The sequence below is a fragment of the Leopardus geoffroyi genome, chromosome E1, assembly GCF_018350155.1.
Source record: "Leopardus geoffroyi isolate Oge1 chromosome E1, O.geoffroyi_Oge1_pat1.0, whole genome shotgun sequence".
In the NCBI taxonomy this organism is placed as follows: Eukaryota; Metazoa; Chordata; class Mammalia; order Carnivora; family Felidae; genus Leopardus; species Leopardus geoffroyi.
In genome coordinates this window covers 60503770-60530659 of record NC_059330.1, presented here as the reverse complement: position 1 = coordinate 60530659, position 26890 = coordinate 60503770, and the positions used below count along the sequence as shown (strand labels likewise).

The following is a 26890-nucleotide window of genomic DNA, read 5'->3' as shown; positions in this document are numbered from 1 at the left end:
CTGGGAGCACAGACACATGTGGGGAAAGGCACCGGCCCAAAACGTATCACAAAGTGTAAAAGTTCTGTATTTCAAAAGAACCAGGACTCCTGGTTACATTGGGAAAGGAGCGTTTGTGGGCACACCGGAAAAGGTGATTGTGAGGGGTAGGGGGTGCAGGTCTTCTGGATTTTCTTCCCCTGTGGCTGCTTCTTCTGAAACACATCTCAGGCACGTTCCCTGGGACCCGCCCGAAGGACTGGGGTTGGGGCCCACGGTGTGTCTGCTGGGGACGTCTTGGCTGACTAGCCCTGTGCCTGCCTAGCAGGGCACCCCAGCGCTGGGCAGCAGTGGCCCCGCTCGCTGGTCCGGCTTGGCACCGATTTTCCAAGTCCCCAGCTGTAGACCCTGCCTTAAGCTGTCAGCCTGATGGGCTGTCCCTTGAGGAAGGGACGGGCAGGGATGGGGCACAGATGTCCGGGAGATGCTGCCTTCCTGCCACTCTAGGAGTCCCCCTGCTTCCCTTCACTTCTGGGGACTCATGGCCCTCAGGGGAGACCCCTGCACATAAGCCAGGACGGCATTTTGCAGGAAGCTGGCCCTCTGGGCCTCCTCCTCCCGGATCCGGGCGATCTCAGCCTCCTTGAGCCGAAGCTTCTCCCGGAGAGAGGCGTTCTCGCTCTCCCTGTCCAGCAGCGCCTCCCGGTGGTCACCTGTGATCACTGCAGGGGAAGAACCTCAGGGAGGACGGCAGCGGGGGAGAGGGCCTGGGGGGGGGCCCTGGCCGGGGTCCCACAGAGGCAGACCCCATCCAGCGCCCCTGGGAGCTGAGACCCAGGCCAGGCTCAGCTCTGCAGCCCGGCCGGCTGTCGTCGGGTGGCCCACTGAGGACAGGCTGGGCTGCGAGGGCACCGGGGCTGGGGGCTCAGCTCACCTTTCAGCTGGCGCTCCAGCGCCGCCACCTTCTCTCTCAGAGCCTCCTGGGCCGTCAGTTCGGCCTGCAGGCGGCCGTTCTGCTCCTGCAGCTCGACCCGCACCCTGGTCACCTCCGCCACCTTTTCTTGGTCCTTGTTGCTCAGTTCCTGCCGGGCGTGGGGGTGAGCGTGTGGCGGGGGGAGGGCACGGGGGGGGGGGGGGCGGGGCTCAAAGTCCGAGTTACCTGCTGCAGCTCCTGTAGGCGCCGCCTCAGGCCCTCCACCTGCAGGCCCAGCTGGCCGGCCTGCGCCTGCGCCTCGGCCACCGTCTGCCTCTGCTGCAGGCAGGCGCTCTGGGCCTCGTCCCGCGCCTGAGCCAGCAGCCGCAGCTTCTCCTCCAGGTGAGCCAGGCGCTGCTGCTGTGGGCACCCGGGGGGGCTGCTGAGCCCAGGGGCGAGGGGCCGAGGCCCACCAGCCGCTTCCCGCCCTGGCCCTGGGCCTCCCTGTGGAGTAGCCGCCTCGGCCCCAGGGGAACTTTTCCTTGCAGTGTGAAAACTGCTGGTGACTGAAGTCACTCTATGTGTGTGCTCCGAGCAGGCTCAACCTGACCTAGCCCACACAGAGTACCCTTCCCGCTCCCCCTCCCCACCCCCAGGCTGACCACTCTGCCCTCTGGGTCCTGGCTTTGGCCATGCAATCACAGGCTGCACGGGGGCAGACCGCTTCCCCCATCCCAGGGTGGCACGACAGTGGCTCTTGGTGGGGGAGGGGGTGGGATGTGTCTGACTCTTCCCTGCCCCCGTACCTCCGGAGCTCCTGTCCCCCCACCTTCCCCTACAGAACCAAAGGAGGGCCTAGGTCTGGCCGGTGCACATCAGCCCCTCAGGCCTCGCTCCCCGGTGGGCACCGTAAGCTGTGGAATCCAGGCGTGTCTGGCCACGGGCTTACCTCCTCCAGACGGACTTGGTTCTTGGCCTTGATGAGCTCCTCCTCAGCCTGGCCACGCTCACTGAGAGCCGCCGCCTTCACTCGGCTCAGGTCCTGCCCCACAGACAGCGACCCCCTGGGCCTATCCTCCTGCCCCTAGCCAGGGACCCCTGTGGCCCCACCCGGCCACTGGGCCGGGGGTGCCCTGCACCAGCCTCCTGAGAGTGTCCCAGGAGTTGCCATGGCCAAGAGGTCCCACGTCCCACCGTAGGAAAGTCCCCCTGGCCTCACAGAGATACTGGTCCTGAACGCGGGGGGGGGGGGCGGGGGCGGGGGGGGCAGGCCTGAAGAGGTTCTGACCGACAGAAGGGGTGCCCCAGAGAAAGGCAGAGTCTAGCACCCGACTGGCATGTGCTCACCTCCTCTAGGGACAGCCGTGAGGCCTCCAGCCTCTGTACCCTCTCCTGCATGGCCCTCTCACTCTCTTCCAAGCGGCGAGTCAGGTGCTCTACCTGCCCAGGCACAGGGTGGGGGCAGGGCTGGGAGACCAATCCCCCGGGCGGACATCCCCTGACCCCCTGCCGTAGGAGGCTTCCCTTCCCACCCCAGGAGGCAGGCAAATCTTGGGGACACTGCTCCCCCCGAGAATGGGCTGCCCCACGCGGCTTTGCAGGAAGGGTGGAGGGCGCGGTCCAGTGCCACAAAGGGTGGCACAGGGCACACGGCAGCCTGTGCCGGGGTCCTTTCTACAGCCTGGTCGGAGTCCCTGGGTGTTATATCTGCTAGGGCTGGCAAAGAACTGCCAGGCACCCCCAAAGTAGTCAAGGGGAGCGCGGCCAGGGGTGTGCTTCGGTGACACCAGGCCACCCTGAGGCTTCTGCAGGCCCCGGGCAGACAGCGGGGACAGCAGGAGGCCTGATGGGGTCACTGACAAGCACCTCCTTGGCACGCAGCCGCTCCAAGTCCTCCAAGTTCTGCCGGGACCTCTTCTTCTCTAGTTCCAGATGCTCTGCAAGCCCAGGCGGGGAGAGCATGGGTGGGACTCGCTGGGGGCGCCTCGTCCCCGGCGCTCCCCACCCACCCCTCTCCGGGCCCCTCGGCCGTGGGCCCGCAAGCGCCCACCCTCAGCCTGGGTGGCCCTGGTCTTCAGCTCGGCCGCCGTGTTGGTCAGCTCCTGCCTGGCCAGGAACAGCTGCTCTTGCTGAGATCCCACCTTCCGCTCCAACTCGTCCACCTGGGAAGCAGCACCGTGGGTGGGAAGCTTGGGTCCCGGCCCCGGGGCCCCGCCCGTTTCCTCGGGGGGCCCGGCCCCTCACCCCCACACCTGGTTTCGCAGGAGGAGAGTCTTCTCGTTGGCAGCAGATAAGTCTCTGAGGAGCTTGGACTCCCTCTCCGCGGCTTCCTGCAGGGGAGGCAGGGCAAGGGCGCCCCCGTCACCCCTGCCCGGCACCGCCCGCCCGCCCTGCGCCCAGCCCTCCCTGCTCACCTGCTGCTCTAGCCTGTGTTCTTTTGCCTGCCTCTGTGCCAAGCTTCGCTGCTCCTGCTCCGCGGTAGCCAAGAGCTCCCCCAGGCCTTGGGCCTTTTGCTCTGACAGGGCCAGGGCGGCCTCGGCCATCTGCAGCCTGTTCGGAGGGAGACGCCAGCCCCGCCCCTGCCTCACCTCGGGCCTCGCAAAGGCCTTGCTGTTCTCACTCCTGCTGGCCACTGTTCACCTCAGCTAGAGCTGACGTCCTCCGAGAAGCCTTCCAGGATTACCAGCCCAGCCGCTTCCCCCCTCCACTTTGCACACCGAGGACTCGGGTTCTTGTCTGTCCCACCCTTTTCTGCCTGTGGGCACATCACTAAAGCGCTTTGAAGCCACCCTCCAACCACACTCGTGCCCCCCACCCCTGCTTACTTGGCCTTGAGGGCATTGATGATGGAATGTCTCTCATTCAGGGCTTCCTGCAGTTGCCCCACGCGTATAGCTGATGCCCTACGAACAGAAGGAAGGTCCAAGAAGCCCAAACCTCAGAGCCCTCCCGGGCCCCCTGGGCTCTGGCGGCAGCTGCTGTTCCTGATGCTTCCACCACGCTCCAGGTGCTGGGCCGGGAAGTTCTCGGTGCCGCCCCTCATCCTGCAGCCAGCTTCCCCCAGGGAGCACGCCAACCCCTCGTCGGTGGGCAGGTGCCGAGGATCCAAGTCTCGGGCGCCCCAGGTGAGCTGCGGTCCCGGGGCTGCGCTCACCTGCTGCTCCTGGCCATCTCCTTCCGCTGCTTCTCAATCGTCTCCATCAAGTCTAGAAACTGGGGACACAGCCAGCCAGAGCCGTGTCAGGACCTGGAGCCTGCCCGCTCCCTTTGGTCAAGCAGGAAGGAGAGCAGACGCCCGCCGAAGCAGCAGAACAGGAAAGCACTGGCCTCATCCAAAGGGAGGCTGGGACTCCTGCACAGGGGAAGCCTGCCCGCCCGCCCACCTGCCAGCCCAAAGTGGCACTGAGGCACAGAGGAGGTCAGGCCAAGAGGCTGTCTCTCGGGGCCTAAGTGTTGGCCGACCCGGGGGAGCGCTGGTGTCCGCGAGAAGGAAAGACGGCCATGGCATGGGGACCAAGGGGAGCTCTGTCCATGCAGCTGGGGGGAGGCTCTGCGGAACTCACCTGCTTGGATTTCTCTTCCTGGAGGTGCTGCACCTCCTTGCTGAGCACATGGGTGCGGGCCTGGTTCTCTCGGAAGGTGGTCTGCCGGTCCCGGTTGTGGTCCATGGCTTGCTCTATTGGAAAGAGCCAAGTTACCCACCGGGGTGGGGGTGGGGAGGAGGCTGCTCAGCCCAGGAGCGGCCACCAGCCAGCCCGGCCCCGCACCCAGAAGCCAGGCATCTGGGAATCAACACTGTGTGAGGCAGCCTTACCCCACAAATCAGAGAGACCTCCCCGCAATGCACCGGAGGCAGAGGCGTGGGTAACAGTGGGGCCAGGAGCCCGGGAGGCACCCAGTGCAAGGGGCATGCACGTGGGGAGACTGCCCAGCTCCCACAGATGGACGCTCTCCTGGGCACTTGGGCTCCACCCCAGAGGTCAGAACCCACAGCGTGACTCCCCAGAATCGAATACCACACTCATCTCCTGTGTTCCAGAAAGATTCCGGCAAGATTCGGAGAGGAGCCAGCCCAAAGTGGCACTGAGGGTAATCATAATGGCTGAGGGACCAGGAGAAGTTGGGGACAACACCGGGTGGGTGGGCCCAGCAGGAGGTGGTGGCCCCACCCGGGATTCCAGCCCAAGTTCAGGCCCTTGGGTGAACTGCTGCTGGCAGGACAAGTAGCCACGGGGAGTGGCAGACTGTCCAACCGGGCCCGGGGTTGAGTTGTTGGGGTCACTGATGGGAGGGGGCCACACAGGCTGGGTGGCTGCGCTTATACACAGCTTACATGTGTAGCCACGAACTCTGGGGTGACGGGGCCGATGCCAAGAAGCCCCTTCCCATCTGTGGCTGGGCCACCAAGGCAGTGGTATGGCCATCGGGGCAAGACCCCACGCCCCAGGTGACCCCGTGCCCCACAGGCCTAAGGAGCGAGCACACGTCCCGAGGCAGGCTTGGAGCAGCACAAGGCAGCAGGCTCTCTGCGGGCTCACTGCCACTGTCTCCTTCCCTTGAACCTTCTCCCTCTACTTCCGTTTCTGATTTAGGCTAATCTCACGATGCTTCTACGCGCCCCTGTCCCAAGCCCCGAGCTGCCCCTCCCTCAGTGGCTGGGCCCGTCCAAGGGAATCAGCTTTATTCCCGGCTCCAAACAGGGCGAGCTGTCGGCAGCCCGGAGTGCCCGTACCCACAGCTCTGAGAATGTCCCCGGGGACGTTATTCCCCGCCAGCTCCAACCTCCACAGGGTCTTGTTGCGGGGGAGACAGTTCACCAGGGCCCGGCCCCCCAGGAGGCCGATGTCATTCCAGCGCAGGTCTGGAAGGAAATCCACTGTCACCGCACGCGCCTGGAGACGGCTGGCCCGGCCTGGGATGCTTTCTCTGGGGGAAGGGCACTCCCTGTGGTCGCCAACTGAGCAGGAGCCCAGCAAACCGGGCCCCTCCCCCCAGCACCTTTCCACCCACTTGCTTCCAGAACAGGACAGAAGCAGCGGGAGGGACGAGGGAGCAGCAGGCGACAGCCCCAGACCTCAGACCTTCGGGAGAAGGCCAGTGCACAGAGGCCTCACCCAGCTGCTGGAGGCTGGCGTTGCGCGTCAAGGCCAGGGCCAGCTCCTCTGCGCCCTTGTGGCTGATCTGGTTGTTGCGGAGATCCAGCTGCCGCAGGGCCCCGTTGCCCGCCAGGGCCCTGCAGAAGGTGGCGAAGGCGTCTTCCCACGCACCCATGTTGTTCCACTCCAGCGTGAGACTGCAGGAGAGGCGGACGTGAGGCGTGTGGCCCCGAGGAGCACCCTGCTGCCACAGGGTCTGGAGGGGCTTGAGGGGAGGTGCAGGCTTCGGGGTCTCTAGCAGAAAAGCTGCAGCCACGTGAGTAACTTAAACTTGTCAGCTCCCTAGCAACGGATACGAAATGCAAACAACGGGCCAGGAGGGCTCAAGAGAACTCTCTCAGGCCTCAGAACGTGCCCTCTGGGGCCGACCCGAGGACCACATCTCACCTCTGAATGGACTTGTTCTGTCGGAGGAGTTTTCCCAGAGCCTCGGCCCCCGCAGCTCGAAGGTTATTGCCCTAGGGCAGGAAAAGGCAGCCTGGTAATTCCCCATCGTCACATGCTGGGCTCCAAATGCCATGTCCATACCCCACAGGGCCCTGGTCAGACAGCGGATGAGGCCAGGTGGCTGGCTGTGGGCGGAAGGTGCTTTCCTTGACCAGAGTGGGCCTCCTGGAGCGGTTTGTTGAACGAACACTCTGGAACTCACATTCCTAACCTCAAATCACACCCCCCCCCCCCCCCCCAGTCAAGACCACCAGAAGATGGTGCCGAGAGTACTTACAGATACTGTATCCAGCCACCATCCACGTTTTCAGGTTGCTAGGACACTCAAATCTCCACACACACACCCCCCCCCCCCTCCGGGTCTCAAGTCCCACGCCTGAGTGCAGACTTGCTCACCTTTAGATCCAGAAACCGCACAACAGTGTTGGCACACAGCCCCTGGAGCAGCAGTGTGGCCCCTGTAAGGCGGCAGGGCGGTCACTCTGTGCCCCTGAGCTCCTCCCCGTGGGCTCCAGCTCGGGACAGTCCAGCTTCCCAGACATAAGGGAGAAACGACTGTCCCAGTGGCCCCCACTGGTCAGGATTCATGCCCGAATTGAGTTGCCCTGCCTGCTGTGTCAGGTCTGAGACATCTGTAACCTCTGCTAGGCACAGAGCCAGGCTCCTGACCTCATGCTCACCAGCACCCTGGGATTCTCTTAAGGGGAACCTAGGATTTCTCTGTTGCAAAGAGAAACTGCCCTCTGCTGCCAGGTTTCAATTGCCAGCAGCTGTCAGGGGCACTGCCGCTTGCTTCAACTGCCCGCAGCACAGAGTAGAAACCTCACAAAGATGAAGTGTGACGGTCGGGACGGAAGACCTCTGAGCCAGAGGCTGCCAAGGACCGTGGACCACGCGCAGCAAACCGTGAGACACAAAGCAAGTCCAGGCTGCCCTGAGGCAAAGGGCTTGACCCCAACCCCAACCTTGCAAGGGCTGCCCTGGCCCCTGCCGGCCCTCGGGTGCCCACCTTCCTCGCTCAGCATGCAGTCGCTCAGGATGAGCTCGGTCAGCAGTGCCTCCTTCTGCAGCAGCTCGCCCAAGGCCCTGCAGGTGTCCACGGTCAGGCTCTGAGTGGCCAGGTCCAGCCGACCCCGTGGCAGCCCCTGCAGTTGCTGCAGGACAGTTTCCTGGGGCTCGGCCCCACTCTCCCTGCACAGCCGGCTGTAGGAGTGCCGGAACTCTTCCATGGCACACTCCTGGGGACAGGCCTCACCATGAGCCGGCTGGGGCTGGGAAGCAGAGGGAAGGCGACTGCTTGCTCCTGCTACGCGGCTCTTCTCCCTGAGGACAAGAGGGCAGGGCCTGTCCCCTGGGGGCCTACGGTGCCGGACCGCTCAGTGCGGAGCACAGGCACTCCTAAGTTCTCAGGAGCCGAGGAAAGAGGAACAAAGTGAGTTGGTTCTACAGGAGGGAGACCCCATGAGGGCAGGGCCGGGGAGTGAGCAGGGGGCCGCTCCAGGCGGCGGGGGTGAGGACCCCTCGTCGACGGCACCTCCCGCGGCGAGGCCGGTCCGCGAGCCCCAGGTCCCAGCCCTCGCGCTCCGGACCGTCCCCGTGCAGACGCGAGTCTGCGCGGCCGCCGCGAACCTCAGTATCCAGGAAGAGCAAGGCGCGCCGGGAACGGCGAGCGCAAACTGCAACTCCCAGGAGGCTTTGCGGAGGAGGAGGAGGAGCGATCTTCGCGGGCCAATAGGGACGAAGGGGTGGGCACGCGCTTCTGGCCCAGGGGGCGGGGATGCGGAGGGCGCGCTCCGGACTGATTGGCTGGAGGGGCGGAGGCGGGACTTCGGAGGGTGCGCCCGGGACAGACTGGCCCGGGGCTCCCAGGACCCTTGTAGGGCGCGTGTCCCGGCGGCTGTCATGGAAGGAACTAGCGGCGGCTTCCGGAAAGTGAGCGCACCGGCGGAGCAGGGGGCGGGGACCGGGCGGGGGACCCCAGGGTGGCTCACGTGCGGGCCCCGAGCCGCCCCCGCTACACCCGCTGGTGCTTTGTGGGGGCAGGCCCGTTCCCAGAACCCGACCGCGACCCCCGCCCCGCGCGCCCTTGGCTCTCCGCGGGCGGGGTCCTGCAGCCGAGTAGCCTAGGGTGGAGTAGGCAGCCTGGTTGGCGGCCAGAGGGAGAGGGTCTGCGGAAACCAGGCAGAGGCGTGTGCCCCCAACCCTCGCCGCCCGCCGAGCCACGGGAGCTCCGGGATCCGGCGACCACCTTGCGTAGTGGTTGCGCCGGGCTCGCAGGTAGTCCCGCGGCCTGCATCCTCTAAAGCTTCCCTTTGGCCTGCTCCCTATCAAGAGTCCCGGGCTTTGTGTCTCACCCGAGTCAAGCTGAAACTTATTTTATTTTATTTTTTTATTTACTTATACTTGTTTTTGAGAGAGAGACAGAGAGACAGAGAGACAGAGCATGAGCAGGGGAGGGGCAGAGAGAGAAGGAAACACAGAATCCGAAGCGGGCCCCAGGATCTGAGCTGTCAGCATAGAGCCCCCACCCGGGGCTTGCACTGAGGTTCTGCGAGATCATGACCTGAGCTGAAGTTGGCCCCCCAGGTGCCCCAAGCTGAAACCATTTCTGTTTGTGTTCCATCCGGGGTGTGCGTGTGGCTCTGCAGTCAGTGTCGTTGGGTCAGGCTCGGTTACAGGCCCTTGACACAGATGAGTCCGTTTAGGAATTGGGTACTGGGACCCTCCTCACCTACTGGGGGAGAAACTGAGGCAGAACTGGGGTTACACTCAGGCCATTCCACTCAGGGCCTCACCCTTTGCCCTGGTAAGGGCGGTTCTGGGTAGCTGGGTGGGTACGGAGGCCCCGCTGGCTCCCGCCCCCTGCCTGCTATGAGTGGTTTCTGAGCCCCTGATAGCAGAAGGGAGGTCTGCCAGTCCCGGGGGGTAGGAGTCACTCCCTTGCACAGACACAGGGATCCTCTGTGGCTCACCTTCTGCTTCAGCCCCCTCTTCTTCGTCACCCGGGATTGTGGTTCAGCCCTGGCCACCCCAGGAGGGGTTGTGACCTAACAGGGAAAGTCACCGAGGCTGGAATGACTTGGCAGAGTGGTGGTCATGAGAGTGCTCCCCCGCAATTATAACTGGAGAGCTGGGGGTACGATCATTACCCTTGAGCAGGGCTGTCCCAGGTGAGGGCCAGAGGGCACCATAGTGCCTATAGGCTGTCCTGCCCACCGCGAGTTTGAGTTACTTGTTTGTTTAGGGAACCACCGTGTTGAGCTGGTGCCGACCCCTTCAGTGGTCTGGACAGCGCCGTCTCCCCCCCCCCCCCCCCCCCGCTGGGTGCAGCAGCCTTGCTGATGTAGGTCTTCCTGGGGTCCCCCGGGGCAGGTGGTGCAGCAGGGCCTTCTGGGCCTTTCCTGGTACCTTCTTGGTTAAGCAGCAAGAAGGACCAGCAGGTGGCGCCAAGCTCTCACAGTCACTGCTGGAGGGACCCTGTGGCAAGTTCTTACCCTCTGAGCCTGGGCCCCAAGGCATCCACTCCCTGTCCTGCCCTCTGCTCTGCCCTCAGGCTCTGCCGAGCGGCACTGGGTGGAGCAGCGCCACCTCCTGTGGCTAAAGTCAAGGGCTGGCCAGCCCCCAACTCACCTTCCCTGCATGACACCCCACTTCTGGCTGCCCCTCCTCCCACCTCCCCCAGCTCTGCAGAGAGGTGCCATCCTTCGGGGGCTCAAGTCCCCTACCTTGAGGAGTCTCAGCTTGGACCCGCCCTCGCCCCACCCTCCTGTCTGGAGGCCCTGCAGACACGCCCAGGCTCCGCTCCCCTCCTCCCCTGTCCACCCTGACCGCCTATTGATGGAGCAGCCCGGCCCCTGCATAGCTGTGTGGCTCACGGCACCGTGCCCGCACAGGAGGATTCCCCTGTGCACTGCAGGCCCTGCACCGGTAGACCCCAGGGAGGGACCCCAGCTGGAGCTGACCTGGCGCCGAGAGCAGGGTCTGGAACAAGCTAGGACTCCTGCCAAGGGGCCCCTCGAGGAGAGTGCCTTGGGCCCAGGGGTGGGAGCACAGGACTGTCCTGAAGCCCAGGGAGCAGCGGGTTGGCACCTGGGCCGCTCCCACCTGTCCACCACGTGTCTGATTCTCCCCTGGAGGCCTCTCCCTACCCAGTCTCCCAGCTTTCGAAAGGCTCCTGGACAGAGGGTCTTTCCAGCAGCCGGAACTGAATGCCTAAGGGGTCTGCCGCAGGCAGGGCACGGTGCTGGGCCACTGACCCACCATTGATGCCTTTTCGTCCCCCGTCCCCCCCCCCCCCCAGGAGCTGGTGGGCAAGCTGCTGCAGCTGCATTTTAAGGATGACAAGACCAAAGGTTCGTGGGCACTGGCTGGGAGGCGGGGCCAGACTCAGGGACCGCCAGGCACAGGGCCAGCGCCCTGGGGAGGCGGGGGTGGGGGTGGGGGTGCAGGGTGGGACCACGGCCCCTGACAGGGGTGGCCAGAGGGGCACGGATCCTGTGACTCACTCCCCTCCACCTTGCAGTCAGCGGGGATGCATTGCGGCTCATGGCGGAGCTGCTGAAGATCTTCGTTGTGGGTGAGCCAAGGGGCCCCGGCAGCGTCCTCCAGTGTCCCCCAGGCCGGTCCCGACCATTCACTGCTCCCCTCATGTTTCTCAGCCGGGAAACCACACACACACCTCTTTGCCATTTTCCCACCAGCCCCTAAGTTCTGTGTTCCTGGAAAGCCCCATGTTTCTGAGCTGCCAGCTGCGCACAGGGTTGGGGGGAGGTGCACCCCGTCCTCCACCCCCGCACACTTTCCTCCTGTGTCACGGCAGAAGCAGCCATCCGCAGCGTCCGGCAGGCCCAGGCGGAGGACCTGGCTCTCGTGGACGTGGACCAGCTGGAAAAGGTGTTGCCTCAGCTGGTAGGTGGCCCCCAGTGGGGCCTGCGCCCTGCCCTCCCGGGAGCAGGAGCGGGGCTGGCACCTGTGGGTTCTGAGTGCTCCTCTCCCCCCCCACAGCTCCTGGACTTCTAGGGGCTCCCACCCCCACTGCGGCCTGCTGTCCAAGTCAAGGCTAAAGCCCCGTGCCCACGTTTCGGTGGCCTCCGGCTACAGACAAGCAGCTCCTGATACCCGACATTCTCCGCCGGCCCCAAGGGCTGAGCTGGGTCCTGGCAGACAGCCCACCCTTCCTGGTGTCTCCTCTGCCTCGCTGCTGACCGCCTGGACACAGCAGATGGGGTGGGGAAGGTCGCTGAGGGGACGGGGAGGCAGGCGTCTTCCCCTCACACCCACGGGTGTCAGGGAAGCGCCCGGTCCTCCGAATGCAGGTGCCAGGAAGCAGCGGGGTGCCGCTGGAGCAGGTGGCCTGTGCGCCTTCTCCGAGTGAGCGGAGGTGCGCACGGTCCTGACACCCCGACATCAAAGCTGCTGTGTAACCTTTTAACCATTTGATATTCCCCTCAGAAGGTGCTTCCCTGAGCCATAAATTTGCTCTCACAAGGCAACATCAATAAATCAAAGCCGCCTCTCGGGCACGCCTCCCTGATGCATTAATCACCCAAAGTCAAGTTGCTTCAAAGCCTGCTGGGCCGCCCCTCTCCGTGCTGGTAGGGAGGCAGCCCAGCCCTGAGAAAGGAGGACACCAAACCGCGCCTGTGAGCGCCCTGCCGCGGGCCACAGCGAGGGGCAGTGAAATCCGAGCCCTCACGCATGTGGCCGCTTGCCGGACGGTGCTCCCGCCACGGGGTGCGTGGCTGTGGGGCTGCCACGGCCCAGCAATGTTGCCGTGGACAGGGTCTGCTGGCAGGAGGGACCTGGAGCTAGGTCGGGGCGGCTCCGTGGCCTCAGGCCGTGCCCCGCCGGAGACTGAGCTGCATGGAACCTGTCCAGAGCCGGTCTGGGTGGTGCGGCTGCCCCCGGGCGCTCGGGGGCCTGGCCACCCCACGGCACCCACCTCCCTGGGGCTCCCACACCTGAGCTGCAGGGTGTCCCCTGGGGAGGGACAACAGCCGCCCCGCCTGCCACGCGGATCTGCGCCTTTGCGGGCAGCCCGCACCTGAGGAGGGCCTGGGCCGGACGGCAAGCCTGTCCTAATTTAGCCCCGCTGGCTCCCTCCTGCACCCCTTCCCATGCTGGCCCCCCAACTTTCCTCTCCCACCCCTCTCCTCAGGGAGTGTTAGGGGCTTCAAAGCGCCGGGAGCATGTGGAAGTGATTAGACCCGAAGAGGAGGCTGGCGGGAGCCCGTGCCCCGCGGCCACTGAGCTCAGACAGGCGGCCAGGCAGCGAGCGCCTGGGGCCGCTGGGGTCCTCACAGGAGGGGTAATTAACGGTGTCAGTGAGGTCAAGTCGGCGGCCCAGGGAGGACACCTGTCTGTGCCTCTGTTCACAAGAGTGAGGTCCCGGCAAGCGGCATCCCCCAGGTCCACGCGGGTCCAGACCGGCTGCAGAATCGACGAGCCCAGGGTGGGGAGCTGCAGGCAGGGCGCGGTGGGGTCCCTTTCTGGAGAAAGGACGACAGAAGCACCCCGAGAGAAGCTCACACCTTTATTCCCGCTCAGGGTGGGGAGGGGTCCTGCAGCTGGCAGACAGGGCACCTCCAGGCTGGTGGCTCTCACCTCTTGCCGGCTGCAATGCCAACACCAAGATGACCCGAGGGCCCCGGGTCGGCAGGCAGCCCCCTCCCTCCGCTGCTCCAAGATGACCCGAGGGCCTCCCCATCGGCAGGCAGCCCCTCCCTCCGCTGCACCCTGCCAAGGTACCTGGCAGCTTCAGCCACTTGGGCACCTTGCCCAGGTCCCTCTTGACTGGCTGGGCCGTCTCGGGGCGGGATTCAGGGAGCCCCACCGCCCCCGCCTCAGCCGATGGCTCCAAGTCACGGGGTGCAGGGTCAGGGGCTGGCATCGGGGGCGGGGCCCCAGCAGCCCTGGGCATGCACCTGGGGGGCAGGAGGCCGAGATGCAGGAGGGCCGACGCGCTACAGCAGGGACTCGCCCCTCCCCACCGCGGGCACTCACCTGGCCACCAGCAAGTCAGCCGCAGACGGGGAGACGGTGCGTTCCAGCAGCCTGGGCTCCAGGAAGAGGCCTGCGGGACACCCAGCCCACCTCAGGCCATGGAGGGCCCCCCTCCCCCTGCTGCTGCTCTGCTCCGGGAGGGGACGCAGCCTGGGAATAGGGTACTGGGCACACATCTCCCTCCCGGATCTCCTCCCCGCCCACCTGTTGGTTCCTCAGCTCCAAAGTGCACGAGGGCAGCAGGGAAGAGATCTGCCTGCAGGGAGAACAGAAGGGGGCTCGGGGCATCAGGCGGGCACCGTGGGCAGAGGCCGCAGCGGGTGGGCAGGGCGGGGCTGCATCCACTTTCGTGGTGGCCTCTTGGGGGCTGCATGGGAAGCTAAGCGGCACACACCGGGCCCAGGGCTCTGCCGACCAGGGCCGTGCCCCAGCCAGGTCCCCACCGCAAGCGCAGTCTGCTGCCCTGCTCCCGGGAACTGCCCCCCACCCCGCCCGGCTCTACTGGGTCCCGCTGTGCCACCCCTCACCCCCAGCACGTGCCTGGCTGGCTGTGAGACCACAGGGGTCCCTCCGGGAGCCAGCCCCAACACCAGCAGGACGTTCTCACGGCACATGCATTCGGCATTCCTGATGACCCAGGGGACCGGGCCTAGAAGCCCCCACCCTCAGCGGAGCCTGTAAGAGGCCGACGGGTCAGGGTAGATGAAAACAGATACACGGGACTGGCGTGGAGGAAGAGAACAGGCAGTGTTGCTCAGAGGACCCAGAGCGCGGGGGTCTGTGCAGCAGCTGGTGGGCTGCCGTCAGGGGGAGGGGGAGCCCCTATACCCGCTGAGCGGGGGCCCCTCAGCCGGCCCAGGCCCAGGCATGGCGAGCGGGGGCTCTTGGAGCCAAGGCGCTTTGAAAGTCCTGGGCGGGGAGGTACCGGGTCAGCTACCTTTGAGTGTCCACCACCCAGAACCCCAAAGCTCAGGCTCGAGGTCCCTGACTCGGCACCGGGCAGTCACCTGGAAGTGACTGGTGTGGAGCCCTGGCCACAGGGAGGGCACCGCACCGGGGCCCCCACACCCCGCCCTGGGCGTCCAGGAACTGCCTCTCCAGAGTCTCCTCCCACGGGGGGTAGTGGTGCGGGGCTCTCGCTCAGGTGCAGGACAGGGATGGGTCGCATAGGCCCTGACGTGCTCCCTGGAGGCAGGGGCTAACCTGAGGTGCAGATTCAGGGCCGCCCACAAAGGGACCCCACGGTCTACCGCTCCGGTCTCTGTACCCGAGGACCATGGCTGCAAACCCCAAAGCTGGCCAGAGGGTCCTGGTCCTCAGCCCTCAGTGGAAAGGGCAGCCACAGGTGAGAGCGCCCCCTCTGCTCTCCAGGAGGAAGTTTCAAAGGCCAAGCCCGGGGACGCCGAGACCAAGGCCAAAGACGGGGCTGATGTGAAGGCCCCATCACTCTGTCAGGACACCTGGGGTCACAGGGACAGCCTGTGGGGCTGACGGGGGGCTGCCCCAGGGCCCGGGAGGCACAGAAGCTGGGGGCGCGAGGCGGGGCAGAGAAAACAGGGCTCCGAGCTTCCCCAGGAGCCCCAGCCTGACCGGACCCTGACTTGGCTGACCTCCCAGGCACCTGGACCGCTCTCGGCACATTCCCGTTTCACAAGACCCCGCCGGAACCCACCTGGCAGGACAGCCGGGGCCGTGGAGCTGAAAGCCCTGAAGGACCCCTCTCACCCAGCCGGGAGTCCTTCGGGCCCTTGGGGCAACTCCTCCTGAACCCAGCCTCCCTGCCTCCCCGCTCAGCACCCACCAGAAGCATCCCACTCGCTTGCTCGCGTCTCTGTGGTCCCAACCAGACAAAGGGTGAAGGGACAGCACAGAAGGCCGCTGTGGCCGCCAGGAAGGAGTCTATGCCTCTGTTCAGGCTGAGGTCTATGCAGCTCACGGCAGTCTTCAGGACCGGCTAAGGCTGCTACTCGGGCCCTAAGCGAGGTGGTGGGAGAGGCGCCGGGGCCCAGGGCAGCACCAGGACTAAAGGAAGCCCATCTAATGGGCACTGGGGGCGCCTGTGCCTGCCACCCGCAACCCCCCCCCCCCATCCTCCCAGGCCTCATCCTCAGCCCCACCTCGCCCGGCACTCAGTGTCCTGGCCCAGTGGCCAAAAGGGGCAGCTGGGCCACCGTCCCTCTCACCTACCCCAAGCTGCCACTCTCTGGAGCTTGGGACCGGCCTCCCGGCAGCCTCCCAGGCAGCCAGCAGCCGGAGCACAGCCGTGCCAGGGACATGAAAGCCGGCGGCTTCCGCGCCCACGCCCGCTCACCCACACGAGGGAGGAAGGCTTCCTTCCCCAAGCCCTGCCAGCTCTCTGATGGCGGGCGGGCGGGGACGCCACCCCGCGCGGAGGCCCCCGCAGCTCCAGGCTGAGCTGACAAATGAAAGGAGACAGCTGCTGGTAGCAGGGGGCAGGGTGTCACCAGGAATCAGGCCGCTTGGACAGAACAGACAGCACCCCAGGGCTCCTAATCGGGGCGCGGGCGGGGGCGGGGGGGGGGAGGGGCGGGACCGGCGTTGGTCCCCCTCCATTCCAAAGCATCTCCTAACTTCAATGTTTATCAACAGGCTGGCCAGGGAGGGAGGGAGGGAAGGTGGGAGGGCGGGTTGGAGGAAGAGGCCCAGTGTCTCTGGGGCTCCCGGGGGCTGAGAAAGGGGAGCTGGGGGGGGGGCACAGCTCCCTGCTCCCGCCTGCCCTGACTTCACCCCTGCTTCCAGCCCCTGCTCCGCCCTCCTGACAATGGTGGCAGCCCCAGGCAGCAAGCACACCCCCTCGGCCCAACTCAGACCTCTGCAGGGCCTGCCAGCCACTTAACAAGGGCCGGCCTCTGTTACTAATTAAAATATCTGAAAAGACTTTGAAGAGGAAACCATTAGGCCAGAGGGCTGGGGAGGCCCCAGGCTACGCTCCCAGGGGCAAAGGGACGGGACATTCCTCCTGGCTCTGGAAGGCAGCCCAGCAGGGCACAGGATCAACACTCCTCACCTTACCTTCAGGAGCTCTGGGGGCCGTGGGGAGGGTCGGCCGAAGCAGACACCAGCTAGCGGGGAGGGCCCATCACGGCCCTGCCAGCAGAGGCAGGGAAGCAGGCCGGGCAGCCGGGTGCCACACTAGCCCCACAGCTGCCACCCCGGGGGACCTGCCACAGGCGGGTGAGGCCTCTGACCCTCCATCCGCCCCCGCCAGCCCCTTCTCACCCAGACCCCCGGGGCAGGATGCAGGCGGTCCCGCTCGGGAAGGCTGGCAGCCAGCCGGGTAGGCCCATCCCCGCCAGGGCAGGAAGCGGGGGAGGCTGGAAAGGCCCGGCACCAGCTTCAGAGGCGCTCGTCTCCCTCTGGTGCCCCCCCCAACGTCTACAGAGCCAGCCCGGCCACACCTGCACCCCTGGCCCCCCGCATCCCCGCCAGGGTGCCAGTACCTGAAAGAGGGTCAGCCTGTGGTCATCCAGGATGGTTTTTGGAGGAGTGATGACTGTGAAAAGATAAGTGTCTGGGCCCAGAGCCACCTCGCCCCCCGCCCATCCCCGGACCCCCACAGGAGGACAGGCCTGAGGGGGAGGGGCAGGCCCCGGGCCCATGGCCTTAGCTGGGGTATCTCCAAGGAGCCCCCTCCTCAGCTTGTAGCCCTCTGCCCGCCTCTCTGCTACTACTACGACCCAGGCAAGGGGCTTGGGGGTGGGTGACCTAGGGCGGGCCCACCTACAAGGAGCCCCAGCCTCACACAACTCCCCGCGAAGCCCAGTGGTCTGACCCCTCCCTACCCAGATGCCCTTGGGAGGGGAGGTCAGGGAGCGGGGGCAGGGCAGGGGTGCTGAGGGGGCAAAAGCCAACCTCCCCTCGCCTTTCCCCTCTCCTCGGACTTGTCCTCAGACACCAGCAGGGCTTGCACGGTAGGCGGGCTACTGCATGACCAGACCAGCCCACCCCACGATGTTGTTTTCTAGAGGAAAATCTCTCCAAGCCCCAGCTGGGACGGGTCGGGGGTCACCGAGATCCGGACGTTGCCGGGACGTGTCCAGCAGGAGGACTCACACAAATAGAACGGCAGCTCAGGATTCCCCAGGTGGCTTCTCACGAAGTCCCGCAGATCCCCCACTGGAGGAGGGAGGACGGGATTAAGCCGAGGCCCCGTGGGACGGGCACGGGCCGCGTTCTGGGACGGGACAAGCCACGTCCCACTTCTGTGCAGAGCCCCCTACACCCCATGGGACGGGCAGCCCCGGGCAGCTCAGCCGCCTCCACCCCAGGGGTGAAAAGCCAAGCATGGTCCTTCCACAGGACTCTGAGACCCTCAGCCTGGCTAGGCCCCCAGCTTGCTGCGGGAGCATCCCTCCCTTTACCACTTACCCTGCCCACCACCTAATCCCGAGCTCTGCCCTACGGGGGCCCCGGGTACAAAGGTTTGGTTACACAGCATCCCAGGGACCGTGGGGGCCTGCCTGCCGCCCTCACTGACCTGGGCACAGGTCACCAAGGAGGTCGCTGACCTCATTCAGAACTGGCAGCGTTGCTGCCTTCCTTCCAGGGGAGCCGCAGCTCCAAGCCAGAGACTCCCACGTTAGCGGGGCGGGGGCCCACCCTTCCTCTGGGTACCCCTCCGTCACACCCGTGCCCTGAACAGGTGGGCGCGCGGGGGCACCACCAGGCTGGCCAGGTACACATCCGACACGAGCTGGCCCCCCGGCCCCGTGCCCACACCCCCAACACGCTCTGCAAGCTCACAGGCTGCCCCACAGACACAACCAACAACCCGGAAACGCCCGTCTCCCCCAAAGGCCCAGCAGCCGCAGTCCCATGGCCTGGAAGGAAGCCAGGCGGGACTCAGAGGGCCCCCCCCCCTCCCAGACACCCCGGTGGGGCCACTGACCTGTCTCATTAGGGCGGAAAAAGCCCTGCAGGATGTAGCGGTCAGGGAACAGGATCCTCAGGACCACCTGGGCCAGGACAAGGCAACTTGTCAGCAGGAACGGCCAAAGTCCCCATCGGCTGTACCCCAGGCCCAACCCGGGCCAGAAGACACCAGGCCCAGGGCAGGTGGAAGTGCCAGCCAGCACCCGCTCCCGGCTGTCCCCACCATGCTACTGGCCAGGGCTGTGGCCTCAGCTCACTGTACCGCGGGCCGCACACGAGGACTGGTCAAGCCCCACCACGCGCGTTTGTGAAAACACGTCAGCGTGTTTTCATCACAAACAGGGCTGACTGGTTACGAACCGTGGCCGTGCAAGCCTGCAACGAGGCGGTGACCACAGCCAGCGGCGTGGTCAGACGCCCCCGGAGCCCTTCCACGCACCTTGGGATACCGCTCCAGCTTCTCCCTCTTCTGAGCCTCCCTGAAAGCCTTGGTCACTAAGGGCGCTTCCTCCAGGCGCTTCCTGCAGGGGGTGGCGAGTCTGCGTGTGAAGGTCGGGGGGCTCCCTGGCCAGCCAGCGAGGAGGACCCACACCCACCACCCCCGGGCTCCGCGGGGCCAGGAGGCGCCGACACAGCTGGGGCACACCCACCGCTCGCTCCTGAGCTGGGCCAGGCGCCTCCTCACGTCGTCCACGGTCACCTCGAAGAACTCATCCGGCAGCTCCGCAGGGCAAGCCTGGAGCAGCTCTCCCAGGTCCGGGTGGCACACCACGGGGTCCCGATCCACCGGCTGGGTGGGCAGAGGGCTCGGCTGCCGCAGGCCCCCAGGAGCCTGGTCTCCTGACTCCGTGGGGCCGGGTCACCCAGGCCCCACAGCTGGAGCCAAGCCCATACCCTCACCGGCCCCACCTGTCAGCCCGTGACCGGGGCCAGGTGTCCAGGACTGGAGACCCTCCTTCCATGCCTCCTGCTCAGGTACACTGACATGGAGACCCCCATTCACCAGCAGGGCACGCGGCCCTGGAGTCTTGGCTCAGCCAGGACAGGCAGGCACCCTCACTGCCGGGGGGCTTGGGGGTTGGGGTGACAGGCTCCCCTGGTAGCTACTCGGCTCACTTCCCGTCTCTGTGGGAGCCCCAGCACCGAGAGGCCTCGGGAGCTGCCAGTTATCAGGGTCCCCCGAATAGAGAGCAAACTCAGGGAACAGCACCCCGGGCGAGGCCACGTCGGGGGCTCGACAAGAGGGCAGGGGAAGTGACAGCCCCCAAATTAGAGGTTTGGCAAAAACCTGCCAGCCACTGGCCACGTGGCCAGGCTGACCCCCCCTCCCCTCCCTAGGGGAGCAGCCCAGCCCACCCTCTGACCACCCTGGGGACGCAGAAAGGGACGGCATCACTCCTAATTGGCAGCAGCGACGATGGAAATTGCGAGGCAGGGCTCGCTTGGCCGGAGGCGCCTCCGGGTGGGTAATTGCCAGTGTGACCCCTCTCGGCGCCAAGGCGGCCTTGGAGCCGGGCCCGACCGAGCCGCGCAGGTCCCAGCCCTCTGGCCCTGCCCCTGTGGGGGAACCTCACCTCTTCTCCACACCCAGGCACGGGCCGGGCAGGCTCTAGGAGCACACCTCCCCAGAGGTCCCTCCTGAGAGCCCTCTACACGGTCCAGCCTGCCCCGAAGGCCAGGCTTACCGCCCGGGGGACGACCACGCTCGGGCCAATCGAGGGCTAGGGCCGCCCAGCATCTGGGGACCAGCGCACCTGCTGGGCGTCTCCGGGGCTAACTCCCCAGCCACACGTGAGGACTGTCGGCCCGGGCAGTCTCAGGTCGAGTGCCCAGCGACGCCACGCCTCGTGGTACGGCTCTCCCCCGCTGAACGGGGGGGGTGGGCTCTCACCAGGAAAGCCCCCCCCTGACCTTGAAGCACCGGGGCAGAGCAGCCAAGCAGGGCTGGCCAGAGCCTGGGTAGCAGGGCCCGTAGGTGGCTGGCTGAGGCCCCTGGGGGCTGCCCCTTCGCAGCCACAGGATCCTGTGCCACTGTGGGCAGTCTTCACCAGAGCTTTTTATAACAAGATGCCAGGCGCCAGGCTGCCCCCCACAGCCACGGCGCCTGCATTCCAGAAGGGCCAAGAGCCGGCCGGGGCGCCTGGGGCAGGGTGTTGGGGGGAGCGAGGGCAGGACGCGGATAGGCCTGAGCCAGGAACCGCCAGTGCACGAGCGCCAGGCCCCCAGGCACTCAAGCACGAAGCCTGCAGGCTAATGAGCAGCTCTAAGGCCACCCTGTCACGGTCTCTCCCTTGGAGGACCCGGCCCCGGGCATGAGTTGGCCCGAGAATCCAGCAGTCCGGGGCACCGGAGTCTGAGCGCTTCCCCTGCGGAAAAGCCAGCCCCAGGGAGCCCTGCCCACTTGGGCCTCCCCTCCTCCTGGCACTTCTGGGGCACAGCCTGGGGCAGCCAAAAGGACTGCAGGCCCCCGGCAGTGCCGATAAGCCCAAGGCCCACAGCACGCTCCTCAGACCGCTCCCAGAAGGGGGGACACAGAGGACACCAGCCACTGGCTTCGTGCCGCTCAGGGGCCGCTGACTTTTGGTCGGAAAATAAACCTGACAAAATCCCTCTCAGTGTTGGATTTACCCTTGATTCCTTCTCTCCTCCGGCGTCTCACTCTGCTCCGAAAACCAATCTGGTCAAGCAGAAGCCAAAAGCTGGGAACAAGCCACCCAGCAGAGCTCGGGGCCAGACCTCCTGAGTCTCAGGGCGGTCAGCATGTCCTGGCCCAGGAGGCCCTGGCCCACGAGAACGGGCCAAAGTACGATCCCACTGTCAAATGATGGAGGGAGAAGCCGGGGGGCTTCGAATACCTCCCCTTGGCCTTCCCCAGGAGAGCATTTCCCCCGCAGACAGGAGGGGCCGGCTGGGACGGGGAGGCACAGTGGGGCTGGGGAGGCCAGAGCGGGGCGGACTCCAGGCTGAGCCCTCGTCCTGCTCACGGCCGACGCTCGGCCAGCAAGCCGCCCTCCTCTGCTGTTCCCTGGTCCCAGCAGTTATATGCACGGCTCCCGTCCGAGGAGGGTTTACGGATGTTTCTAGACAGAGAGTGCAGCTCTGAGATGAGACATCCTCAGGGAGAAAGCGTACGTGGCGACAAGTGTGACGGGGGCTGTGGCCCTCACCTTCAGCACAGGGCGCCAAGCTCCCAGGCGCTGGCTGGGGCCGTGGGGGCCAGGAGAAGCTGCTGGGGCCACAGGCTCAGGGGCTGAGAACAATGGAGCCCAGAACCTTCTCAGGAACCCTGACAGCTGGCCTTCAGGGCCCGAATCTCCAGGTCAGCTCCAGAGGCTGCGGGGGAGCCACGCAGAGGACAGCGGCTCCAAAGAGCATGACATCACTGGGCCCGGGTCACCCTTGCAGAGGTGCTGGTTGCCCACCTCATGGGCTCAAGGCCTGGCCCGTCTTCCTCACCCCTACCCCTTATCCTGGAAGTGCCTGGGGAGGGGCCGGGCAGAACGATGGGGGCACAGCCCGAGGGCCGAGGGTCTGTCCCGAGTGTGAGTGACAGATGGGACAACTGAGGTGCAGGTGTGACCCCGAGGGAGGAGGTGCCGACGCGCCCCAGCCCAGGGCTCTCCTGTCTGGCAAACGCAGGACCCGGCAGGTTCTAGGACTTGGCCTCCACCCAGGGTCCTACAGACAAGAGGACGTCCGGAAAAGGACAATGGAGGACAGGTCAGAGAACATAAAGCTGTCCGCACAGCCGCTAACGCTGGCCAGGCGCCCCTGCGGTGGGTGACCGCCCAGCTCCCCGGCCACACGGAAAGCGCCCTGCTTCGCCAGGACGGGTCGAGTGAGGGAGACTGCAGAGGGGGCCGAGGGGGCCCACCCCCAGCCCCACGCCAGGCTCAGCGCGGCTGAAGGCCCAGCCCGGCAACAGGCATGGAGGGCCAGGCGGGCCGGGCGCCAGCCTCCAGCAGCTGCCTCCCCGGTGGCAGAGCGGCCACCACGCACACGGGTCCCCTCCTGTCGGAAGTGGCCTTGCCGCGGCTGAGGGTTCATTTTCTTGACAGTAATTTTCCGGGACGCGATGACACACAGAGAAAAAATGTAAAAACTATTTGGGGGTGACCTCAACCCCAGATTTTCCAGCTTTCCCGCGAGGGCTCTTGGTTTGCTCCCCGCTCCCGGCCCAGACTGTCCTCTGACAATGGTCTTTGGTCAGAGGGAATGTGAAGCGTCTCCCCTTGAGGCTTGGAGCTTAAATGAATCCGTACACAGGGCCGCGGGCCAAACCTCCCGAGTTACTCACAGAGCCGGCGCCCTCCGCCCTCCGCAGGGCCGAGCCAGCGCAAGGCCAGGCCTGGTCCCGGCGGGGCTGCTCGAGGGAACCGCCGAGGACACCCGAGGCCGCGGGCAGGCGGTGCCTTCCCCGGGCCGCCCACCCTGAGCACAAGAAATGGGGGGACGGGCCGAGGCTCCCACATGCCCGTGGCGTGACCAGACGCTCGCCACCGCGAAGGAGGCGCACGAACGCCCCACGGTACGGAGACACACAAATGTAAGGTGTGGTGCGGGGTCCCCTCCGCCTCCCAGCTGCCCCTGGGAGGACACGCGGCCCGAGGTCAGCAGGTCCGGGGGGCGGACGCCCACGCGGTGGGGACACACGTGCCACGCCAGAGGACCGGGAACGGTCCCACAGAGAGCGCCCCTCGGGTCCATTCAGGATGGGGGCCTGCCAACGAAGCCCCCCGGCCCATGCACAGAAGGCCGCCTGGCCCTGCCGGAGCTCTGGGGACCAGGGCACCCCGCGTACCCATTCCCCACTACGGTTCGAAGGCCGGCATCTCCCCCCCACATTCAGCTGTGGCAGAGACGGCTGGAGGGCCCTTGGCAGCCCTCGAAACCGCTGCAAGACTGGGCCAGCACCTTCCGGGCCGCCGCCCCATCTGCCGACCAACCTCAGCGGCGTTCCCGTTAAGGCCGCCGCTGTGCCTCTGGGGACAGCTGGGCCCCTGGGCTGCTGCCGGAGCCCGGGGCGGCCACAGCACCGAACGCACACGCCGGACGCAGGCTCGAGCCGTGCCCTGGACCCACACGCGGGGGACAGTGGGGTGTGCTCAGGGGAGGATGCTAGGAGAGGCGCCCCAGCACGAGAGGAGGGGGGCCTGCTCGGACCCCCAGGCCCTGGCTGGGCTCCTCCCAGCCCCACGTGCTCTCTCGCTCAACCTGCCCATAAAGCAGGGGGCAGGGCCAGCCAGGGCCAGGGACGGCTGCCTGGAGACGCAGGTAGGAAGCCCCAAGGAGGCACCAAGGAGGCACCAAGGAAGCCCCAGGTCCGCCTCTGAGGGCGGAGAGTCAGGCAAGGGAAGACTGCTGCCAGCCGCCTGCCCTGCCCGGGGCATCGGGGCCTTTGATCAGAGACCCCTGGACCGGCTGGGGGTGGGGGGCGCCTGCTGGGATTGTGGCCCAGCCGCGCACAGGGCTGTGGGGCGGCCTCCTGGGCCGGCGGAAGGACTTCAAAGGACAGGCCAGGGGCCGCCGGGCAGCCCCAGCCTCTCCCCGAGCCCGGCTCTGATGGCCAGTAAAACTACCTTCTAATAATTAATGTTCTGACATCAAAGGCAAGAGCCGCCCGGGTCTGTAAACCATCCCAGTTCTCAGCCGAGGACCTGCCTATATTTTATCCTGTCTCTTCTGACTCTTTATTTAAATCCAAAACCACACACAGGCAAAACATTAATGGAAAACTTGGAAACTCGTTTTGATTACCAAAGTGTACCTTTGAAGTTCCCCCAAAAGTTCTGTTTTGTTCCCTTCTGCCCTCCCCCCCAGGGCTGACGTGGCCGGCCAGCCCTCCGGGTGTGGGGCTGTTAGTGACAGGAGGCACGAGGCGGGCGGGCAAGCCGTGGGGGACGCTCCACAATCAACCAGCTGCTGGGGCCCCCAGATCAAAGGCACACGCTGCTGGCGGCCAGGCGCACCCTGCCTGGGACCTCTCCTGCCTGGGGGCCCCAGGTTCAGTGCTGGGGGGTACACTGGGATCCTGTGCCCAGACAGTCACCCGCTACAGGACAGCATAAGCGAGCACCCGCCCCCTGCCCCCCAGGTGCCCACAGGGCCGTGAGCGGCTTCGTAAGGGACCCAGAGAGCCAGGGCGTGCCTGGGCCGAGCCAGCCGTCCACAAGCCCCACTCACCAGTCCTCTGTGACTTCAGGATGGGAGAAAGGGACAGCCCGCCCTGGCCCCAGCGTCCAGCTCCCAAACCCAGAGATCCCCAGGAAGAGCAGGCCCACACAGGGAGTCAGAACCCCAGGATGCGCTCACCCCAACCACACGGGTCTGCTTTTGGCCACTGATTCTGGGCCCAAGTCACAAAGGCCAGGAGAGCGGGGACTGCGGGTGGGTTTCTAACACGGCCCAAATATCAGCACAAGGGCCGGGGCGGCAGCACCACCACCTCTCCAGGGTGGACGTCCATGAGCCTCGGGACTGGCTCGGCCCCCATCCACTCAGGTGAGCAAGCCCCAGCCTCCCGGCCCTCTGAAAGGACGCAGGCTCGATCCTGTGGCCGAGCCGGCCCCTGCCCACGACCCCCACAAGCACAGGTGCCTCTGCCCCTCCGCCCTCCCCAGCTGTGCGGCCTGGAAGAACGACAAGGGCCCCAGAGGAGACAGGAACGCAGGTAGGGGTGCCAGGGCCCCACGATGCCCACGGGATGCTCTGCTTACGAACGACAGACACTACAAACGCTAACCCTCCACTGAAACGCTAACTCCCACCAACAGAGAAGCTAGCAGGGACGCAGAGCATCACAACTAGACGGGTCCCTGCCACGCAAGGATGGCTTGGCGGGGAATCAACCCCAAACCTCGCCAGATGAACGCGCCGGAGGAGGAGGCCCGCCCCACACACCGGCTAGCAGCAGCAGACCGAGGGGACTACCAGCGCCACAGCCGCCTGCGAGGCGGTACCAGCCAGGGCCCGGGGCCCAGGCAGAGGGTGCGGGACGACGGCTCCGAGGCACGCAGGGCGGGAGCGTCGGAAGCCCGCACACGGACAGAGAGGCCACCAGGCAGGTGGGCTCTCCCAGCTGTGACGCGGTCCCAGGGGCACGAGTTGGTCCAAACCCACCAGGCCGAACATCTAAAAACGGGCCCTCGGCGCAACTGATTTGAGGCCAAACAGAACCCGAACCACGGCTTCCCAGGAGAGCCGACCACGCGCCCTCCTGCCCGCCGGCCGTGGCCTGGGGCTCCTTACCGGCTCCGGCTCTGACCCGGGCTCCTGGCCAGGCCTCGACTTCTTCGGCTTGGAGGGGCCTCCCGGGCTGGAGAAGGACTTCGGCGGTTTGGCTGAAGGTGACGTCAGAGACCTGGCAGACCCGGACGAGCCCCCCAGTCGCTGTCCCCCACCTGAGAAAGGAACAAAGGGGGCGGGGGCAGGCTCCTTCGAGACCTGCTTCGCTGGAGCGTCCACGCGGCTGACCCCCGAGGTGCCCACTTCATCCTGATGGCTCACGTCACCCTGGCTGAGCCCCACCGAATTCAGCGGGAGTAGAGGGCCGCCGGTGGCCTGGTCGGCCGACAGGGAGGGGGCCGGGCTCCCTGGGGTCTTGGTCCGGGAGACCCCAGGCTCCTGACTGCGTCGCTTCATGGCGAACCTGGGGGCGCAGACCCGGAAAGCAAGTGAAACGCCACACGGAGCCCTCTCTTTCCTGGGGCTCACGGCCCCGAGGGAGGTCCTCGGGCAAGGACCAAACCGGTTTCGGCGCCTTCCGCAGCTCCCACCCGGCTCGCCGTCCAGGGGCCACCACGCTGGCCATACACAGCGACAAGCCACTCCCCGTGGCACCAAGCCCCCCAGGTCCCCGGGCAGGACGAGCCAGCAGGCAGTGGCCTCAGACCAAGGGGAGAGGACCAAGGTGGCGCACATCTTCTCTTTCGCTTTTCCACCTTTTCTTTCAGACCCCACTCTCTTCAGTGAACAAGACGGGAGGGCTCCCCCACCTGATGATGGCGCTGCCCCCGGTGAGACCTAGAGACTTGAGCGTCGTGCTCTGCAAGGAGGCTCTGCCGGTCACCTGTGAGGAGGAAGCAGGACTCGCTGACAGTGCTCACCCACCTGGCCGCCCAGACACGGGCACCGTGAGCCCCACCCGCCAAGCCCTCCTCACGCCAGCTCCCTCGGCCTGAGCACAGGCACCACGGGGGCCCCCAGCCGGACACCTGAGCACATGCTCACTGGTCCGCGGCCTGGGTGGGCAGGCTCAGGCCGGAGTCAGCCACATCCGGCCCGCCGACCCCCTCCGTGGGCTGCCCCGACCACGACGGCCTCAACCCAGGCCCAGGTGCCCGGGGCCCCGTGGTCTGTCTCCTCTAGGGGAGGATGGGTCCCACCAGGTCCCTCCCACTAACAGCCCTGGGACCCCCGCCCTTCACGGCCCTGCGTCAGGGGACCTCGAACTGGGATAAATAAACCCCAGCATCCTCCCGGGGCCCCTTGGGGACAGTGG

General features: G+C 66.2%; 3 protein-coding genes across 14 annotated transcripts in view; 1 reads left to right on the top strand and 2 right to left on the bottom strand.

Annotated features, from left to right (window-relative positions):
* Positions 1-44: 44 nt before the first annotated feature.
* Positions 45-7994, bottom strand: LRRC45 (leucine rich repeat containing 45). Of its 4 annotated transcripts, none has more exons than XM_045489914.1 (17): positions 7505-7994; positions 6892-6953; positions 6436-6506; positions 6007-6185; positions 5625-5753; positions 4456-4568; positions 4047-4105; positions 3718-3795; positions 3307-3442; positions 3145-3222; positions 2943-3054; positions 2759-2829; positions 2240-2332; positions 1842-1934; positions 1139-1312; positions 914-1061; positions 45-701 (listed from the first exon to the last, which is right to left on the bottom strand). In XM_045489914.1, exons 1-17 carry the CDS (start codon positions 7722-7724, stop codon positions 505-507), a joined length of 2013 nt encoding a protein of 670 aa, XP_045345870.1. In that variant the 5' UTR covers positions 7725-7994; the 3' UTR covers positions 45-504. The 4 variants fall into 4 exon arrangements, with proteins under 4 accessions (XP_045345870.1, XP_045345871.1, XP_045345872.1 ...); XM_045489915.1 differs by having other exon boundaries at positions 1139-1309; XM_045489916.1 differs by lacking the exon at positions 5625-5753.
* Positions 7957-12014, top strand: CENPX (centromere protein X). Its single transcript, XM_045487250.1, has 5 exons — positions 7957-8427; positions 10796-10847; positions 11018-11071; positions 11315-11403; positions 11500-12014. Exons 1-5 carry the CDS (start codon positions 7957-7959, stop codon positions 11512-11514), a joined length of 681 nt encoding a protein of 226 aa, XP_045343206.1. The 3' UTR covers positions 11515-12014.
* Positions 11916-26890, bottom strand: part of ASPSCR1 (ASPSCR1 tether for SLC2A4, UBX domain containing) — a 27320-nt gene continuing 12345 nt past the window's right edge. For 7 of the 9 annotated variants that reach the window (XM_045489918.1, XM_045489924.1, XM_045489920.1 and 4 more), the window contains 11 exons: positions 26385-26458; positions 25639-26038; positions 19041-19180; positions 18830-18911; positions 18407-18473; positions 17572-17634; positions 16959-17011; positions 13702-13753; positions 13498-13567; positions 13243-13418; positions 11916-12983 (listed from right to left, as the gene is read on the bottom strand). In XM_045489918.1, the coding sequence (XP_045345874.1) occupies positions 12649-12983; positions 13243-13418; positions 13498-13567; positions 13702-13753; positions 16959-17011; positions 17572-17634; positions 18407-18473; positions 18830-18911; positions 19041-19180; positions 25639-26038; positions 26385-26458 (1512 nt within the window). In that variant the 3' untranslated portion in view covers positions 11916-12648. Of the gene's footprint in view, positions 12984-13014; positions 13109-13242; positions 13419-13497; positions 13568-13701; positions 13754-16958; positions 17012-17571; positions 17635-18406; positions 18474-18829; positions 18912-19040; positions 19181-25638; positions 26039-26384; positions 26459-26890 lie in introns of those variants that run through there. The other 2 variants (XM_045489925.1, XM_045489927.1) reach the window with 1 other exon arrangement.